Below are 19,564 nucleotides of genomic sequence, written 5' to 3'. Positions count from 1 at the left end.
GTAGCTCCCGAGGAGCACTAGGACTCCCCTTGTCAGAATGTGTGATTTCTCGGGCTTTCATCTGAGTTAAAACACGGGTCAATGAGGTGGGAGATGCTGGTTCAGGTGCAGGGCCAGGGCCTGCTGGGCCTGTGTCCAGCCTGATCCCAGCCGTGAGCAGGTCTTGGCAGCACCCTGAGGAAGGCTCATCTGAGGCAAGCAAGTTTGGGTTGTTGGCTGGAGGAAATGGTTTAATCTTTGAAGTGCAGGAAGCCCAGGGTTGCTTCGTTCCACAGCTCTGGGGTCGCATCACTCTTGGGCCTAGAGAGATTTCTGGGGCTGGGAGTGGGCCTCTCTACGAGAACTGCCTGCCCTGGGGACATTGCCAGACTGAACCGTGTCTGTATCTTCTGCTGACTCTGACGGACTTTGTGGGGACATCGATTTCCTTGAGGGTGGCCCTTGGGACCCCAGGCACCTGATTCCTCTTTCTGGGCCTACGTTTCCTCATTGGTGAAATGGGCACAGCTCACCTTGGTGGGTTATTACATGAGTGTCAGAGGCAGCATTGATGACGTGTTAGTCTGCTGCAGCTGCCATAACAAAGTTTGTTAAGCCACAGATTGGGTGCCTTAAACAATGGAAATTTATTCTCTGGAAGTCAGAAGTCTGTAGTCAAGGTGTGGGCAGGGACGCACTCCCTCTGAGTCCTTCCTTTTCTTTCCCAGATACTGACAGCCCTGGGGGTTACTTTTTGAGAGCAGAACTCCCATCTCTGCTTCCAGCTTCACTCCAACTCTGTATCCGTGTCCAGATTTCCCTCTTACAAGGACAAGTCCTGCTGGATTTACAGCCCGCCCTAATGACCTCATCTTAACTGGATTGCATCTGCAAAGACCCTATTTCTGAATAAAGTCTCATGGGGTCCCAGGGTTGGGACTTCAGCATGTCTTTTGGAGAGGCACAGTTCAACTGAAAACATTACACAATCAAACATGCGCAGGTCCCCCACACAGGTAGTTCATGCTTTAAAATTAAGTCTGTGATTTACTTCGAGCGCGGGGTAGGTTATCCGCCTTGGGTTGAATTGCTTTTCCTGAAGGTTAGTGTCCGTACCCGCTGAGCAGCGAGCCCTTCCTGTGCCGAGAGAGTTGGTAGCACTGGATGTGCATTTGCTGGGTTAGCGCCGCCTGCAGGTGGGCAGCAAGAGGGCAGGGCAGGTGTTGGCAGCTTTGCGACTGCTTGTTTAGAGGATCATTCTCTGATATAGACTGTTGTTGACTGAGGAAAGAATGCATTCATTTCCTTATTCGAGTAACAGAGTCGCCCCTGGAAGTCATGTCATTTCCCTTTAGTCGTTCAGGCTCTTGTTGTCGATGAAGGTCATAATCATTGTTTACCTTTGTTTAAAAGTTAATTATTGGCCAGGCGCAGTGGCTCACTCCTGTAATCCCAGCACTTTGGGAGGCTGAGGCGGGGGAACATGAGGTCAGGATATCGAGACCATCCTGTCTTAACAAGGTGAAACCCCGTCTGTACTAAAAATACAAAAAGTAGCCGGGTGTGGTGGCGGGTGCCCGTAGTCCCAGCTACTTGGGAGGCTGAGGCAGGACAATGGTGTGAACCCGGGAGGCGGAGCTTGCAGTGAGCAGAGATTGCGCCACTGCACTCCAGCCTGGGCAACAGAGTGAGACGGGGCTGGGGCCTCCAGGAAGAGGCCTCCTGGTCTCAGTCATCGTGAAGCTTAAGGATCGGGGCTTGAGCTCTTTCAGAGCCCAGAGGGAAGAGGGTGGCTGCTGGGGGCACCTCACTGTGGGGGGCATAACTGGAGGTGGTCTGCCTCGGCTCGGGCTGATCAGCTTTCCCAGCAGGTAGAGCGGTCAGCGTGGCAGGTAGGCTGGAGCAGACTCCTGCCCTCCACTGAGAGACTGCCCGGGATGTTTATTTAAGCTCTGAAATTTTCCAGTGGACTAACAGTTCACACTGATGAACAGCTGGAGCTACAAGCAGACTGTATTTCATAGAGAGCATTCTTGAAGCTAGAGTCAGGCCTGCGGCCCCTCACCAGGCAGGTAATTGTTTTCCTGCAGGACCACAGCCGCTTTGTCAACTGTGTGCGATTCTCTCCTGATGGGAACAGATTTGCCACAGCCAGTGCTGATGGCCAGGTAAGAGCTGGGATGGGTTTTGGGGTGGGGAATGGCTTGTCTGCCTGCTCCTGTGACTGCTCAGAGCCACAGGCTGCCTAATGCTAGTCCTGACGTGCAGAACTTAGACGTCGCCCTCCACACCTCTGCAGACGTGTCGTCAGAGCCCAGTAAATGCATGTCTGCTTTTAAACCACACTGGGAGCTCAGTCTATTAGCCCTGATTTTCTAGAGCCACAGTCCATGGAGAAACTGCTTACTCTAGAGGGTGTTCACACACACGTGACCCACACGTTTTTATTTCTTGGAAGATATACATCTATGACGGGAAGACTGGGGAGAAGGTGTGCGCACTGGGCGGAAGCAAGGCCCACGACGGTGGGATTTACGCCGTGAGTATGAGCGTGTTTCCCGGCCTAGTGGTGGGAATTTGGCCGAGTCCATGTGTCAGTCCATCCATACTCACTCCGGAGTTAGACAAAAACTTGAAATGAGGGGCTACACGTCGGGGCGGTTTTATGCCTGTGCCCAGAAAAGCTTTAAGGTCGCAGTGAGGTGATGGGAGAAGGTAGTGGCTGGAACAGGAAACCTGGAGGCGGGTTTTGTCCTTGCCTCACTCATGTCCCACCCCCTCTCTGGGCTCCTTCTGGCCTACTCAGAAACAGTCGCAGTGGACAAGCTGCTTTTTGGGGTCTCTCTCCAGTCTGTAGTCCTCTGGTACATGACACACTGCTTTTTTCTGAATAGATTAGTTGGAGTCCCGACAGCACCCATTTGCTTTCTGCTTCTGGGGACAAAACTTCCAAGATTTGGGACGTCAACGTGAACTCCGTGGTCAGCACATTTCCCATGGGCTCCACAGTTCTGGACCAGCAGCTGGGCTGCCTATGGCAGAAGGACCACCTGCTCAGTGTCTCCCTGTCCGGGTACATCAACTATCTGGACAAGAACAACCCCAGCAAACCCCTGCGCATCATCAAGGTAAGGCCTGCCCTGGGGAAGGCTCTGCCCCCTGGGTGGGCAGGGAAGAGACCAGAGTGGCTGGCAAGGAAGGGGAACCGAGGGGAGGCCAGGTGGAAGCCAGAGAGGTGTCCTCAGGCCTCCTTGGCCCTTAGGGTTTTGGTGGAAGGCTGGGATGCTGGTTGCTTTCTTGGGACAAGAGTTTAGCCACGGTGGCAGGCCAGGTGCCAAGTTCCCCTTGAGCTACTGTGAGAGCTGGAGAGTCAGGCCTAGTGGTTCAGGGCAGTGGCCATCGCCCCCAGCTGTTGAAAGCGGTTACTTCCTGCAGGGCTCGGCCTTTCCCCAAATTGGGAGTGCGCAGCCTGTGCTTTATCCAACTGCAGGCAAGAGCAGAAGCTCACTGAGCACCAGGGCAGGTGACGGGGCATCGCTGAGGTCCAGGGGCAGGAGGAGGAGCAAGAGCAGTGGCCTTGGCCGTCAGCACTAGCTGTGGCAAATCTGTTCCCATCAGGAGAGAATCGCACACAGTTGACAAAGCGGCTGTGGTCCTGCAGGAAAACAATTACCTGCCTGGTGAGGGGCCGCAGGCCTGACTCTAGCTTTAAGAATGCTCTCTATGAAATACAGTCTGCTTGTAGCTCCAGCTGTTCATCAGTGTGAACTGTTAGTTCACTGGAAAATTTCTTAGGGCTCGTGGGCCATGCATTCAGGCAGCTGGGGATACTGGGGCCTCAGAACACCTGCACTGCCATGGATTGAGGGGCGTCCGCCCCCTCCATTACCCAGAAGCTTTGTTGGCGGAAAGCGGGTAGCAGAGGGCAGGGCAGTGTGTCCTCAGCTTACCCGCCCAGTGTGTCTCCTCCACAGGGTCACAGTAAATCGATCCAGTGTCTGACGGTGCATAAAAATGGCGGCAAGTCCTACATTTACTCTGGGAGCCACGACGGACACATTAATATCCTTTGACTCAAAGAGCTGGCTCCGGAGCTGCTGGCTCTAGGGGGATATTTCCTGTTCCCACGGTGCCAGAGGCCAGGCCAGCCAGGTGGCTTCAGCTGCAGCCACAGCTACACGCTCTTCTGACCAGTGTGGCCTCTAGGGGTGGCCTGTCTGTACATGGGGCCCTGGCAGCTCCAGGGCTTATGCTGAGGAGAAGCCATGGGCGGCTCCGACCTGATCAGCCCCTTCTTGTCGTGCAACCCTGAGAGTGTGGCTTAATGGCCCTGAGCTTGGGCTGCCACTCCCTCTGCCAATGGCAGCTGGCGCCAGCCTTGGCCCTACTCCACATGGTGGGATTCTTGATTCCTAGAATTCACAAGCACCTGGACACCCTTACGTTGGGTCCCCTTGTTTTAAAAATAGGAAAACCAGAGCCCAGAGAGCTAACGCGCCCTCCCCAAAGTCACGCAGCCTGTGGTCCACAGAGCCAGGGCTGGAGCTCCTGCGAGGTGCTTCGTGGCCCTTTGGTGATGTTCTCTGGAGGTGTTTGTGTCCCCCCTTATAAGTCCTTGTCTGGGTTTCTTTAAATGAGTCCTGGTTTCTCCCTGATGATGGGGGCTTCTGTTGTGTTTTTGCTGCATGGCCTGGGGCTGGTGACACCCTGCTCACGGGTCTGTCTTGAACCTTGGAGCCACCATCTGCAGAGTGCCTGGGCAGGGATGCCCACACACGTTGCTGATGATGGCACCTGCTGTGTGTTGTTCTGCTGCCCTCCCTGAGCACCATGCTGTGTTGGAGACTGCCTTGTGTGTGGATAGCTCTGGTCTGCATGTGCTGTACCTCCCAGAGGGACTGTCCAGGACCCAAGGAGATCCCCCCAGTGCTGGGAGAGGAGGGAAGACATGCCACCCTCTGCCCCCGAAATGTAAAGAAATGTGGGGTTTCTTTACCCAGGCAGAGGGGTGCGCCTGCCTGATAACTAGCAGCAGAGGAGACCCCGGAGTCTCCCCGGCTTGCTGGTCCCCGGTGGGCCTCCAGCACGGCTCCCTTTCTGCCTCATCCCAGTCCCTGTGTGGTGCACCCACACTTCAGATACCCTTCCTAAGAATGTTTCAACAGTGGACACTGCAGGCTTCCCAGGGGGAATGGTTATGTCCGTTTACAATAAGATTCTCATTTGTTGATGTAAACGGAGAATCTTAGGACTGAAGCCACACCTGAGAGCACCCAGCAGTCCCGGGAGCCGGGCTTTTCCTTAACCCTGCCCTACATTACTGGGATTCAGAGACAGGGGAGAACGACTCCTTCGCTGGGAAAGGCCACACGAACCAGGTGTCCAGGATGACTGTGGACGAGTCGGGGCAGCTCATCAGCTGCAGCATGGACGACACCGTGCGGTACACCAGCCTCATGCTGCGGGACTACAGGTGAGAGCACTCAGGTCTGTGGGGGTTCTGGATGAGCCTCAGCTCCCCGCGGAGGGCTTGTGCCTCCAGCAGTTCCTGTTCTGGAGGACGCCTCACCTGCTCCTTTCACCTTTCCCGCCCCGTCCCCAGCATTGTTCTCCTGTTGTCAGCCCTGAGCCCAGCAGGGTCTGTGTTACAGGTCCAGGTGGTCTGGGTGATGCTCTTGCCCACAGATGACGACCAGGTGTGGACTCTGCCCTGGAAGCAGGGGCAGCAGATTACAGCCCTGTTCTTCGGGAACCTGCTGCGGTCTCTCCCTGTCTCCCTTTCCTCATCAGTAAAGGCGGGTACAGTGGAGCCTGCCTCAGGCTGTTGCGGGTTAGGTGAGCTTGGCACAAGGCAGGTGCTGAGTACAAGACAGCATTCCCTTTCTGCTCAAGGGTGAGATGGGCACACAGTGATCTGGTTAAAAGACAATGTCTTGTTTGTTTTTGCTCTTGGGCCTTTGATTGGCAGTCAGTGGAGCTAGGAGAGTAGCAGTTTGCAAGTGATCTGAAGTCCTAAATGCAGTTGGAGGGACTTGTAAGGGAAATGATCCAGGCCCTGACGAGGCCACTGCACGTCCAGTGTCCCCACGCCCAGGTCTGACCCCTCCTCTGACCCTACATTTCTTGTGTAGACCCCTTTGTGACCCGGTAGTCCTGCCTAAGTCGTGTTGCCTGAGAGATGGGGACTCCTGGGGCCTGTTGATGGGAGCCTGGCACAGGGTGCAGCACGCAGCTCCTAGCAGGTGTGCTGTCCTTGTAGCACAGGCCCTGCCTGCCTGCCTGGCAGACTGGGCATCTGTAGGTAAATTGGGCCTTCCGATGAGTGGCAGAAGCGGCCCCAGAGCCCAGGCATCTGGGCCCTGGTCCTCTTTCTACTGCCCTGTGATGACCCCACTCTTAACATAAAGGTCTTCCCTGGGCCAGATAACCGAAGGCAAGGCCCTTACAGAGCCAGCCTTGGCCTGGTGACCTTGCTGCGGAGCCTTTGGGGATGCCACACTTGGCCCAGTGACACAGAAATTTCCTTGATTGTCTCAGTTTTCAAGAAGTTTGTGTGTATGAGTCTTTCTAGGACAAGTTTTGATAGCATTGGCCAAGGCTAAAGATAACATGATTTTCACCCATTAAAGGTAACGGATTCTTAAAAGTTACCCATCCATTTTAGGGAGCAGAGCTCAATTCTGTCTGTGCTCAGTAAACTCCAGAGTCTTTAGCCAACAGACAGGGGGGAAAAAAGCCACATCTGGGTGTAATGAGGGCTTACCACAGATAAATAAGAGCATAAACAATGCCCTTCACTGCCTCCTGCCACTCCTACCCACCCCTCCCCCACCGGGCCCCCATTATTATTTATAATCTCTTTGCACCAGAGTCATGGGTCTTTTTTTCTACCATCCCATATTTTAGCAAGTCTCTCCAGTACAGATGGCAGTAGAATTGCCTTCTCCTAAGGAGCAAAACTGCTGTGGTTTAACGTAAATATGTATGCATACCTACACTGAGCTGCTGCAGTGTCGAAGTAATGTGCTTCCTTTCTCTCAACAGCGGACAAGGAGTTGTGAAACTGGACGTTCAGCCAAAGTGCATAGCTGTCGGCCCTGGGGGATACGCCGTGGTCGTGTGCATTGGGCAGGTAGGGACCTGGCTTAGTGTTTGGGTCGGAGCCTGCAGCTGTGTGGTGCCTGCTTGCTGAATTTGACTCACATCCCAGTTGACAGTTGCTCTAGCCAGTGTTTTGGTTGAGTGCTCATTTGCACTGCATTAAGGGATCTCACATATTTAATCCTCACCACCATCCTGTCAGTTGTACAGATGAAGAAATGGAGGCACGGAATGGAAAAGTTGGTTGTCCAAGGCCGCAGCTGGTCAGAGGGCAGAGCTGGGATTTGTCTCTAAGCCTCAGACCACGCTGCGTGCCCGTCAGCCTGTAAGGTCTATGAGAGACTCTGTGGGGTGGGCCTGCCTTTGCTCCTGTTCACATCCCAGCCCTTCTGCGTTGTAGCTGTGTGACTTCTGGCATTTACCTCACCCTCTCTGAGCCTTAGTTTCCCATCCCCAGCACTCACAGATCCAGGTGATTATGAGGAAGTACATGTAAGCCTCCTCACACCATCTTGGTTCCTCTTACAGATGAGGAGGCTGAGGCTTAGAGCAGCTTGGTACTTTCCCGCATGCAGAAGGGTAGCACCTGATTCCCTAGCCTGGCTTCTCAACCCAGACAGCGGGGCCATCTGCACACCTTGGGAATATCCGGACCAAAGCCACCTGAGACCCAAGCCTGACCCACTTTATACAGAATTCTGCCCTGCAGAATATATTATCTGCTGGCGGGCTTAGGCTTGCTGGCATGTAGACCGGGGAAGGCAAGGGGCACCTGTTGGCATGAGTGGCAAGCCCTGCTAAAGAAAGCTGCTTTCAGGACCCTCTGGCCCTCCTTTGCCTTGTGAACTTAATTGCTTTAGGGAGAGTGGATTTCTCTGTGTCCTAGATAATAAGAAATCCCTGCCAAGTAATTATTGCAAACAGCCTGGACAGCCAGTGGGGGTGGGGAGGTGCAAAGAGAATCCACACATGGAGTGCCTCGAGGCCTGGGGGAAATGCTACAAAGCAGAGTTCTAGAAGGCTGGCAGGTGGCCTGTCTCTACAGCAGGGCTCTTCCCAGCCAAGGGGTCTGCACATGGGGCTTTGTGGGTGAGGGGATGAGGCCTAGGGCAGAGTGCCCTGTGTCTCCAGACCCAGGTTTCCTCATCTGTAAAGTTGTGGTCATCATAGGCCACCCTTTCCCCTGAGGCTGAGAGGATGTTCAGACGGGCCCAGGTGGCGCCTGCCACCTGGGAGGTTAGAAAGGACCCCGGTAGGGTTGTGGTGTGTAGGGGACAGGCTCCAGGTCCCTGCACCTCCTCATGTGGCATTTCTCTGTGATCTGCTGTTACCCGATCCTCCCAGGGCATCTGGAACCCCTGCTCTGGGTCAGAATTTTCTGCAGAGCTCCCTGTCACCAGTCAAAGGGTTAGGAGGATGCTGGGATCTGCTGTTACCCGATCCTCCCAGGGCATCTGGAACCCCTGCTCTGGGTCAGAATTTTCTGCAGAGCTCCCTGTCACCAGTCAAAGGGTTAGGAGGGTGCTGGGAGGGGCCTGGGATTTTAGATCAGGAAACAACCAGGTTCAAGTCTCATGTCGGATGAAGCTTCAAGCAAATGCTTAGGCCCTCATTCTTCACCTGTGAGTAGGTAAGGCCACCCCCAGAGCCAGGCAGATGACAGAGGTGCGTCTTCAGTAGTAGGTTTTAGTCAGGGCGCTGCTGCCATTCATCCCGATCCACCCACAATCCACGCAGAAACAGAAGCCCAGAGGGTAGGGGCAGAGGCTGCCTGCCCTCATGACAGCTAGTGGCGTGGATAGGGGCACACTGGGATAAAGGCAAAACTCAAGAGATGAAGGCCACTCTGTCTGGGAGCGGTAGAGTAAGTTAGAACCGGAAGAATTGACAAGGAGGGGAGACAAAAGGAAGGCCTCTGCTGCACGTGCCAGAGGCAAAGGCCCAGTGTGGGTGCTGAGGCTTGGATTCTGGGCGAGTCCCGGCTCAGCCTGTGGGAACTGGAACCTTGGGCGCGCGGCATAAGCACCGTACCCCATTTTCTCCTCTGAAACGGGGAACCCAATCCCTGCCTCGTGGGGCTGGAACACTCACAGCAGAGCGCTGGCACGTGCCCAGGGGCTGTTGCTGTTTTTGTTTACTGTTGTTAGTACCTATCTTACCCTGAACATTGACTCCCATCTTCATGACAGCCAGGCATCACTGGCTACTGAGGCCCAGGATGGTTATGGGCGGTCCCTTCATCCAGCAAGCAGCTGTGCTGGGGTCAAGCCTCGGTCTGTCAGTCTTAGGAGCCCTGCCCAGTCAGCAGTGTGCCGTGGGGGTGTCCCCACTGCAGCCCAGACACCTGAGTACTTGGCACCCTGGCAGTTCTGAGGGCTGACCGGCATGGCTCAGCCCACGCTGAGGACGGTCTCCTGCCTTCTCGCCAAGCAGGTCAGGAGTAAAGGCAGTGTGGGGCTGGTGTGGCAGCCACCATGAGAGGTGCATGCTTCCCAGTGGTCTTGGGGCATCAGGAGAAGCGACCCCGGCCCCAGGGAGTAGGCACCGGCCTCCAGGCCACTGTGCTGTGCTGCCATCTGTCCCTCTCCCCCTGCGAGTCATGCTTGGGTGGAGAGCAGAGTGTGTCTGTAGACTAGAGTGTTGCAGCTCCACTGCCAGTCTGCTGGAGTCAGAGGCGGATGCTCCACAGCTGGGTGCCTGTGTTGTCTCCTGGGCCCCACGAGGTTCTCCTCCTGTCCCCGGGCTGTAGGAGAACCACGCGCTGAGGAACTCTGTTTCTTTCTTTTGTTCTAAGAAGCCAGGACCTAGAATCCCGTGTGCCATCTTCTTTTGCATTGTTGGTTTGGGGCCTTGTTGCTCCCCAGTGCTCCCATCCTGACGCCTAGGAGTACTGTTCAGCGGAGTGCGTTTATTTCCCTCACTGACTGGAGGAACTAAGTTTCAGAGGCCAAGTGACTTTCCAAGAGGTGGTGCTGTGGTGACAGCCGTGGAAGTAATGTAGTGATGACAGTAATGGTCACAGTTAGTTGTGTTTCCTGCCCCACCTGACTGAGGGTCACAAGGCTGGGACTGAGTCCAGGTGGTGTGGCTCAGAGCCCCAGGTGGCCCTGCAAAGAGGTTGGGGATGGAGCCAAACCCAGCTCCAGTGATCCCCAACAGGGATGCACCCCTCCTGCCACTGAGGGCTTTGTCCCAAAGGGCTGGACCGCCTGACCAGCTGCCTGTGTGTGCCACAGATTGTCCTGCTGAAGGATCAGAGGAAGTGCTTCAGCATCGACAACCCCGGCTACGAGCCCGAAGTTGTGGCAGTGCACCCCGGCGGGGACACAGTGGCCGTTGGGGGTGCGGTAAGTCGCTTTCCTCTCCCCTGTGCCCTCTGTCCTTGGCATCTGGGTGATTTGGGGACAGCGTGAGCTGTGTGAGTACCGGGGCTGTCTCAGGGAAGGCGAGGGGTCAGGGGAAGGATGGGGGGGGCGGTGGGGGCGAGGGACCTGCTCTAGGGCCCAGCCACCTCCTGCCACCCAGAGCTGGAGCCTTCCCCTGCCCTCCTCGGCACTTCCCCCACCTCACTGCCTGGGTGCCCACAAGACTGTGGACAGTGAGGTAGAAGGAGTGCCAAGGAGGGGACAGCTAGGGCTCAGAGCCAGCCCCATGAGTGGTGGGTGGAGTGCAAGAAGGTAGCAGGTCAGGAAATCAAGGAATGGCATCCCCTGGGGCCGTGCTCGGCTCATAGGTTGAATGAAGAGTGACAGAAATTTCCCAGCATCTTCAAGGTGCAGTGCTAACCAGGCATTTTACACTTTCCCTTGAGTTCTGCCTCGGTGTAATTTTCATGTCCTTGAATTTGTGTGTGTGGCCTGGTCACAGTGTGCCTGGCCAAGTCCTGAGTGCTTTGTAGAAGAGCTCATTTCCCCTCCCCAGCCCAGGAGGGCAGCCCTCCGATAACCCAGTCCTGCAGCAGGCATGGCGGTGCCCTCCATGCTAGGGGCTGGATGGGTCTACGTGCTGCCGGGTCCTTAGGTGCCGGATGTGACCAGGGCATGGAGTGGCTTCCTCCACCAGCCAGCTTGAGGGCCTCAGGAGACCAGCGGTGCCCCGAGGTACCGACAGCCGTTTTCAGAGAGCTGCGTAGGTTTCAGGCCCATCCACAGGAAGAGCCATGCCCAGCGCCTGGCATGGGCCCGGCAGAGCAGCAGTCAGTGGGAATGGCACAGTTTCTTAAGCCCTCGACCCCTCCCTTCACAAAGGGTGGGTGTGGTGTGTGTGTTCGGGGGTGGCTCACTTCCTCTCTATCCCTGCCGTAGGATGGCAACGTCCGCCTGTACTCCATCCTGGGCACCACGCTGAAGGATGAGGGCAAGCTCCTAGAGGCCAAGGGCCCCGTGACCGATGTGGCCTACTCCCATGACGGCGCCTTCCTCGCAGTGTGTGACGCCAGCAAAGTGGTCACAGTGTTCAGCGTTGCTGACGGCTACTCAGTGAGTGGCGGCGGGCTCCTCCTCTGTCCCTGTGCTGGGCGGTGCAGGTGGCAGTGGGAGGTTATCCGTGATTTGGTGACCTTGAGCTGAGCCTGTCTGAGCTGTAGCTTTCTTGCCTCTACAAGTAGCAGGTCCCTCGTGCCATGCTTCTGAGGAGTCAGTGGGTTTGCAGGGGTCACTGGCGTAGAGTTAGAGCCTGAGAAACCTGGGTCCTCGTTGTCGCCATGAGGGGTAAGCGAGGTGATATGGGCAACTGTGGTCTGAACCTGACCTGCCACCTCTCTTGTTTTCAACCTGCAATTAGGAGAACAATGTTTTTTATGGACACCATGCAAAAATCGTCTGCCTGGCCTGGTCCCCAGACAATGAACACTTTGCCTCCGGTGGCATGGACATGATGGTGTATGTTTGGACCCTGAGTGACCCGGAAACCAGAGTCAAGATCCAAGGTGACTTCCACCCCCAGGCCTTGGCAGGGACCACCCATGGTCCAGGGCTCCACAGGCCACTTCACTGGCTGTCCCCTGGCTGCGGTCCCCAGGGCTAAGTAGCCTCTGTGCTTGTAGACAGGTGGCCCAGAAGAGGTGTGGGTCTCCTTCCCTCCAGCAAGCACCAGCTGCGCTGCTGGCCGTACTGAGGGACCACGGGGGTCCCACGCACAGGACACCTGCTGAGCTGAGTGAAGACCTCACTTTTGACATCTTCACTTTCCCCACTCATCCCTTAAATCCCACCTGGGACCAGGGTCTCCCGCTCCCTAAGACAGCCACGTCCAGTGTATAATGTGCACCTCATGTAGTGTGGAAATTTCCTGGTAGCCACATTTAAAAAGGAAACAGGTGAAATGATTTGTAACAGTAGATTGTGTTTAGCCCCGCATGTCATCATTTCTCCCTATGGGGGTTGTGATGTCCCCACGTGGCCACGCACGTATGGGGAGGCAGCTCTGTGTTGTCCAAACCCTCCCCTCCCCGAGTGCCCCCTACCGCTCTCCTCCCAGTGTGTGGTCAAGTCCCCTCATCCATTCTCCTTGAAGACATCCTTTTGTGTTAAACATTAATGGGGCCCTTTCCTATTTAAAAATGTCTGAGCCCACGCCCCAGAGCCCATTCCCCAGCTGCAGGCTTCAGGTGCGGGACAGGCAAAGAGGGAATGCAGCCCAGTCTGGAAGGGAGGAGACACAAAGCAGGTTTCAATGTCTGTCTTGGTTTATAAGGCAGTCGACAGTCTGGTAGTGAGAATCAAACAAGTTCATGAATGAAATGGATCCAGAAAAAAATACAGCAAGAGCTAGTCGGATAGAGATTAGGGGGTTGGGGTCTATGTCTTCACTGTGAGGTCACAGGCCACCAAACACGAAGGGACCTCGGCGTCGGGTTCTCTCATACAGATAGTGCACCTGGAAAAGAGCCAGCCTGGTGATGTGGACAGAGCGCTGAAGCCTGGCCTAACAGCCAAGTCATGCTTGGTGGTTGAAGGCACTCTGAGGCACCTGTGCCACCCGCAGGTCAAGGCTTTCTGCATCAGGGTGTATGCTGTGCCAGGCAGGGGTGGGGGCTGAATCTCACCCTGTCTAGGTGGGGCTGCAGATGTAGAGGCTGGGGGCCACCCAGACCTGGGGAGCAGAGAGCTAGTGGGAACCCCCTTGACTGTAGCTGGGAGCCTCCCTGGGCTTCATAGGCAGAGCCAGCCACAGAGGAGCCATAAGCGCACAGGCACCGCCTCACTGTTGGCATCTCGGGTGGGTGGAGGCAAGATGATAGGGAATCAAATCTGTTCACCCACGGTGTGACTGTCACAAGAGGGGAAAGTCAGTGATCCCCCCAGTCCTGTGTTTTCCAGCCTCTTATTGGTTGCCATGCCTGCCCCATTTTAATAGGGCATGGATACAGTGTAGCTGTTTGTGTGTTGTCTGCATGGCATCCCTTTTATACATAGGAAGACATTGTTATTTCACTCCCTTGGAACTTGATTGTCAAGACTTGGAGAGAGGGAGCCACTGGCATCTGTAGGTGGAGCCAGGGATGCTGCTAATTACCCTGCAGCACACAAAAACGAGGTACCTGGCCGCGGGGTTCAGGAGTGTCACGCAGAGAATTCAGCCCCACTGCCACCGTGCCAGACTCCTGAGTTACAATGATTCGTGGCCATTTTGTTGGGGGCCCTGGAGATGATTTAGGCACAGGTCGTTCCATCTTCCTAGTCCAAGATGTACATCGATGCAGAGAAATTTGGCTTTTTGTTAAATCTCACCCTTTCTTCCCAGATGCACACCGGCTGCACCACGTCAGCAGCCTGGCCTGGCTGGACGAGCACACGCTGGTCACGACCTCCCATGACGCCTCTGTCAAGGAGTGGACAATCACCTACTGAGGAGCCCACCCCCGCCTCTGGGTGGACCGAATCAGGGACTAGAGTTTAACTGCCGCAGAACATGTCATTTCTCTATTTCTGTGACGCGCCCCCATTCCTCCACCCCACCGCAAGAGGCAGGAGGGCCCCGTCGTGACCCTTGTCTCTGCAGGGTGTCTGTACACGTTCTTCTGAAAGCTTTAGACAGGAACAGTTTGCACATGAAAAATAAAGCGAGCACCTAAACAATGTGTGGCGCGTAACTAAAACCCACAGCCCAACCAAACCTTGAGAATGCGGAACATTCCAGAGGCAGTAGCCTCCAAAGCACACAGAGCCACTGGCCCCACCGTGGCTCTCACTGTCTGTCAGGGGAGGTTGTACAGGTGAATGAGCCGGGGGGCTCATGTTCCTGCCTGCAGAACATTTCTGTACTAGTGATAAGAGGGAATATGCATTGCAGTTCAGCAAAGCCGGAATTCTGTGTTAAGCAGATGTCTGTCTCCCTAGTGTGTGACTCAAACCTTGTGGCTGCCTTCAGAGCGCCACCTCCAGATCAGATGGGGACACACAACCCCTGGATATGTTTCATTGTCAGATTTTGTGCTTGATTTTAAGAATGGAATTGTGGGTTGTTTTGGTTTCTTTCCTTTTTTTTAATGTGTCTTAACTGTTGCCTGTCAGTGTTTACAAACTAGTGCGTTGACGGCACCGTGTCCAGGTTTTTAGAACCCTTGTTAGCCAGACCGAGGTGTCTTAGTCACCATTTCACCATCATGCTTTGATGTTCCCGTCTTTCCCTCTTCTGCTCTCAAGAGCAAAGGTTAATTTAAGGACAAAGATGAAGTCACTGTAAACTAATCTGTCATCATTTTTACCTTCCTTTTCTTTTTCAGTGCAGAAATTAAAAGTAAGTATAAAGCACCGTGATTGGGAGTGTTTTTGCGTGTGTCGGAATCACTGGTAAATGTTGGCTTTGAACAATCCCTCCCCTTGCACTTGTGAAAACACTTTGAGCGCTTTAAGAGATTAGCCTGAGAAATAATTAAATATCTTTTCTCTTCATTGTGGATCACTGACTTTGTGTGATGGGGGTACGTGGGGCGTCTGGGTGGGGAGGAACGTTTGTGGGATTTTCCTGGCTTCAGAGGTCTTAGCAGCCTCAGGCAGGAAATGTTTGGAACACAGGATTGTCAGATCCATCGTGTGGTGGAAGGGAAGCCCCAGAGAAAGGGCTGGAACCCTCGGTTCCCACTCCTAACCATACCACCAGATCACCCTGTGACGTGGGTCACATCCCTGCCCTTCTCTGGGCCTAAGTTTCTTTGTCAACTGAAAACACTGGACTAGATGATGTCTATATCCCATCTACTTCTCAAATTCTTAGTAGCCTGTATAGCTTTCAGGTAAGGAATAGCATACATTTAGATGTTAAAAATCAAATTCCCAAACATCCAAATTCATTGCAAAGTGAAAGACACTGTTCTTTGAAAGTGCCTTTTGTACTTTTGTAACAATTGTAAAGTTGTCTAAATTTGCAATCCCAATTTAAAAAAAAAATCTTCAAAGAGTCTAATGATACTGCTTCTTAGAAAAGTCAGGGGATAAAATGTTAGTCTATAACATCTGAAGCTGGGGCTCCCTCTTAATAAAGTCCACAAATGACTTTATTCCTATGTGTATTTTGGGTTAGGAACAAGGTACTTTTCACATCAATGGTAATGGTGAACCATTCAGTAAATGGTGATGATAAAACTGGGTGACAAAAATAGTCTTGCTTACCTTGTCTTTGTAGCAAAAACTGTAAGAGGGCAAGAAAATACTGAATTTAGTCACACAAACACGAGTGTTTCTAAGAATGACAAAAATGGTAAAGAATAGAAGTGATACATTTGACTATGTATTTTTAAAATCTGTTGAAGAGGGAAAAGCCACCAGTCCCAAAATCAAAAAAGACAAATGGCACAAAAACTTTCAACATGTATTAGACCAAAGGATATGTTCGTTTAACACCTGACATAATTTGTCTTTAATACAGGTTAAATTTTTTTCATGGATATTATGTCCATACATGGGAAAGTTTTCAAAATATATGATTTAAAAACTAAGTTACAGAATAACGCAGGTAGTGTGGCTCCATTTGTGAAAAAAAGCCACAGACTCAAGGTACAAAACAAGGCCCTGAGGCTTAGAAGATCCATGGCAGAAGGGAGGATACCTCTTGTTCCTTCATGTGATGAAATTAAAGGCATAAAAAAATCTCTACCCAGGATCTGCATCAGTTTCAAGGAGGAAGATCTTTATACTCACAAGTAAGCTTTAAAGGAGAAAACTAAAGCTACTTTTTATCCCTGGAGAGAAAAAAATGCAGGCAGCATTTTCAGGCTAATTGTTGGCAATCTGTGATCACAAGGCTGAGCACCAAATTGGAGTCTTGGGGAGAAGAGAGAAGCTAGACCCCAAGGCATGACCCAGATGGAGCCAATCCTCATAATTGTCCGTTCAAGGCAGAATGATACCTTCATGCACACCAGCTTCATTCTGCAGACCAGCTTTGGCTACCGGGAACACTGTTCAGGATTCCAAGACCTTGGGCTGCAGTGGAACTAGACGTTGCTCTGAGATCAATTAGCAATGACCAGCAAGGATCAACACCTGTGGATGGAGAGGGGCTGGGAGGGTGCAGGCATCTCCTGTCATGCTCATTGGCCAGCTTAGAGACTTGCAGACCTGGCACTCGCCCTAGAGGAAGCAGTGTACTGAGAAAGCCAGACTAAGGGATGTTGGATTCTGTTTCCAGCTGTGACACACCAACCTCTTGGTAAGAAGAAGCTCAACTAGAAGACTTAGATCCTAAAAGCCTCTTTGGGGATATAGAACAAAGTCTGCTTCCATTGGGGCACCGCCCTTGTGAAATGATCATGTAGATAACATGCATTAGGACAATTGGATCCGTTTTTGAAAAGTGAATGTGTGTGTGTGTGTGTGTGTACACCTGTGCAGACTGACGGGGTATGGTGGAATCGAATCCCTGCTGCAAAGTTTTCACATTTACAGCTGATCACTGCATTAACAAAAATGTATTGATCACCAAACTGACATTGTTTAGCATAACAATTTTTCTTCAAATGATTACTGTGTTAGCAAAAGGATCTCTTGGGTTCAACCTTATGGGAATTTGGCCAGTGTTTGAGCCTATTCGAACCTCATGGATCATATCTGGACCTCTGAGAGCTGGGGGCCCCTTTGTGCTGTAAACCAGTACAATGTAGTGCTCTTGACACTAGGAAATTATTGAATACCCCAAAGAGCTTTTGGTTATGTGTCCTTCCAAAAATGGAAAGACAAAAAATTTTAAACATTTATTAATGTCTCTACCAATTACAAACCCATTACATGTTATAGCAAACTTTAAAGAAAAACCTTTTTCAAAACAATAGAAGAGTAAGATTGTTTTACATTTTGGAAAATCACGTCTGCCTTTTCCATTCAATGTGTGAAATACATTTTTTTTTTTTTTTTTTTTTTTTGGAAATACGTGAAGAAAATGGTCTCCCACAGATTCACAGTTGGAAAAGGAATAAGAGGGCCGGGCGCGGTGGCTCACGCCTGTAATCCCAGCACTTTGGGAGGCCGAGGCGGGCGGATCACGAGGTCAGGAGATCGAGACCACGGTGAAACCCCGTCTCTACTAAAAATACAAAAAATTAGCCGGGCGTGGTGGCGGGCGCCTGTAGTCCCAGCTACTCGGAGAGGCTGAGGCAGGAGAATGGCGTGAACCCGGGAGGCGGAGCTTGCAGTGAGCCGAGATTGTGCCACTGCACTCCAGCCTGGGCGACAGAGCGAGACTCCGTCTCAAAAAAAAAAAAAAAAAAAAGGAATAAGAACTTGAATAGCGTTTTCAGAGAACTGGATTTTCATCCTTGGCACTACACCAAAATCCAACAAGTGAAAATTTCTTAAAGGTTCATGCCGTGTGAAATCTGAAACCCTATCAATGAATCTTTAGCCCCCCTGTCAAAATCCACTTGGAACACAACTTTTATCTGTGTACGATTTTGTGCCATTCTTTGATTATTTGAAAAAAGTGATTCATTGAGTTATGCTAATCTTTCAAATGTGGACAAATTTCAGAAAGTATTTTTAAAAATCACATTTCTACAGGTAACCACCAATCTCAACAGAAACATCATTTAACTGTTAACCCACTGGGCTCACGGAACTTCCAGTTCCAAATGAATATTCCAGGTCCTGTGTCTGTCCTCGTGCTTTCCCATCATCTGTCTTGTTTGCCAGGCTGAGGCTGAGTTGCATCTACATTTTGATTTGAGAAGAGGCAGAAAGTGTGGCAGAGGCACACGTGCAGTCTTGAGGGCCACACACCCACCATGTCCACTCCCATTTTATGAGGAACTCTTAGTCAGGTAAGCATATCTACCTTGGGGGGCAGGTGGCTGGAGTAGGAGGCTGGCAGCCCCTGGTTAGGTGGCCCCAGGCCCAGCCATGACTGTTGCTCCAGGGGAGAGAGAAGAGAGTCAGCCCACTCTTCATGAACCAAATTCTAATACAATACATCCTTGACACCTTAATTTGCCTTGCTAAGCTTGAGTTGCTTTGGAGAAGATCTGGGAATATAATTTTTCCTGACATCTCTATTAACAGTATCCTTGGATTGCAAGGTGAATTTTTAAAAATATTTTATCAATTGCAAGTGCTCATCTGCCCAAACCAAGATTTTCTCAATGCAGTTACTCTGCAGCGAAAACAAAGTGGAGAAATATTTGATTACTGAGATGGATATGAAATTGCTGAGACTGATACAAAACTGCAAATGTCCATGATAGGAAGCTTCAGTCCCAATCTGTAATCTAGACTTATTTAAAAATAAAGACATAATTATTTTGATGGGTAACAGATAAAAGGTCTTTTCAGCAACTTTGGGGATCCACTCACTGCCATGTCTTGGTCACCTGCCTCTTCTGGCAGTTCCTTTCGCTTTGTTCCCAATGCGATTTGGAGGAAGGAACACTGGGCTCGAATCAAGGACACTTAAATTCCAGACTCTCCTCTGCCATTGTCAGCTGGGCATCTTTCGCTGCAGACAAAATGCCTCTGTGGTTTTCAGTTTCTCTATTTGTTCATTTCTTTATTCATTTTTGCTGTTTTTTTGAGCATTATGTCAGATATTGTTTTAGGTTAAGGGTTAGTAATATGAGAATTACAAATTATAATAATATTAGCTGCTACTATTCACTAGAGGCTAAGTAATGTGCAAACGATGTGTTATGCACTTCACAGATATTTAGGTTCACCTGATAAAATACAGGATAGGCTGGGTGCAGTGGCACACACATGTAATCTCAACTATGTGGGAGGATCGCTTGAGCCCAGGAGTTTGAGACCAGCCTGGGCAACGTGAGTGAGATCCTCCATCTCAAAAATAAGTTATTAAAGTAATAAAATACACAACATCCAGTTACATATGAAAGATAAATAATTTTTTAGTACAAGTATATCCCAAATATTGCACAGACATACTAAAAGCATTGTTGATCTGAAATTTAAATTTAACTGGGCATCCTGTATTTTTTTAAACAAAATCTGTCCATGTTACATACATTGTTATTCCACTTTATTCTCAAAATAGTTCTATG

At 51.6% G+C, this 19,564-nt stretch overlaps 1 protein-coding gene across 3 annotated transcripts in view; it reads left to right on the top strand.

Annotated features, from left to right (window-relative positions):
• WDR1 (WD repeat domain 1) overlaps nt 1-14,975 on the top strand; it is a 41,222-nt gene extending 26,247 nt beyond the window's left edge. For 2 of the 3 annotated variants that reach the window (XM_055245473.2, XM_055245467.2), the window contains 10 exons: nt 2,070-2,147; nt 2,438-2,518; nt 2,874-3,107; nt 3,954-4,041; nt 5,296-5,452; nt 7,024-7,111; nt 10,317-10,427; nt 11,385-11,558; nt 11,863-12,007; nt 13,825-14,975. In XM_055245473.2, the coding sequence (XP_055101448.1) occupies nt 2,070-2,147; nt 2,438-2,518; nt 2,874-3,107; nt 3,954-4,041; nt 5,296-5,452; nt 7,024-7,111; nt 10,317-10,427; nt 11,385-11,558; nt 11,863-12,007; nt 13,825-13,931 (1,263 nt within the window). In that variant the 3' untranslated portion in view covers nt 13,932-14,975. Of the gene's footprint in view, nt 1-2,069; nt 2,148-2,437; nt 2,519-2,873; nt 3,108-3,953; nt 4,047-5,295; nt 5,453-7,023; nt 7,112-10,316; nt 10,428-11,384; nt 11,559-11,862; nt 12,008-13,824 lie in introns of all 3 variants that reach the window. The other variant, XM_055245468.2, reaches the window with a different exon arrangement.
• Nucleotides 14,976-19,564: the final 4,589 nt, after the last annotated feature.

The sequence above is a fragment of the Symphalangus syndactylus genome, chromosome 16 (assembly GCF_028878055.3).
Source record: "Symphalangus syndactylus isolate Jambi chromosome 16, NHGRI_mSymSyn1-v2.1_pri, whole genome shotgun sequence".
Taxonomy (NCBI): Eukaryota; Metazoa; Chordata; class Mammalia; order Primates; family Hylobatidae; genus Symphalangus; species Symphalangus syndactylus.
Note: the sequence above shows the minus strand (reverse complement) of the source record. Positions and strands in the feature narration are given on the sequence as shown.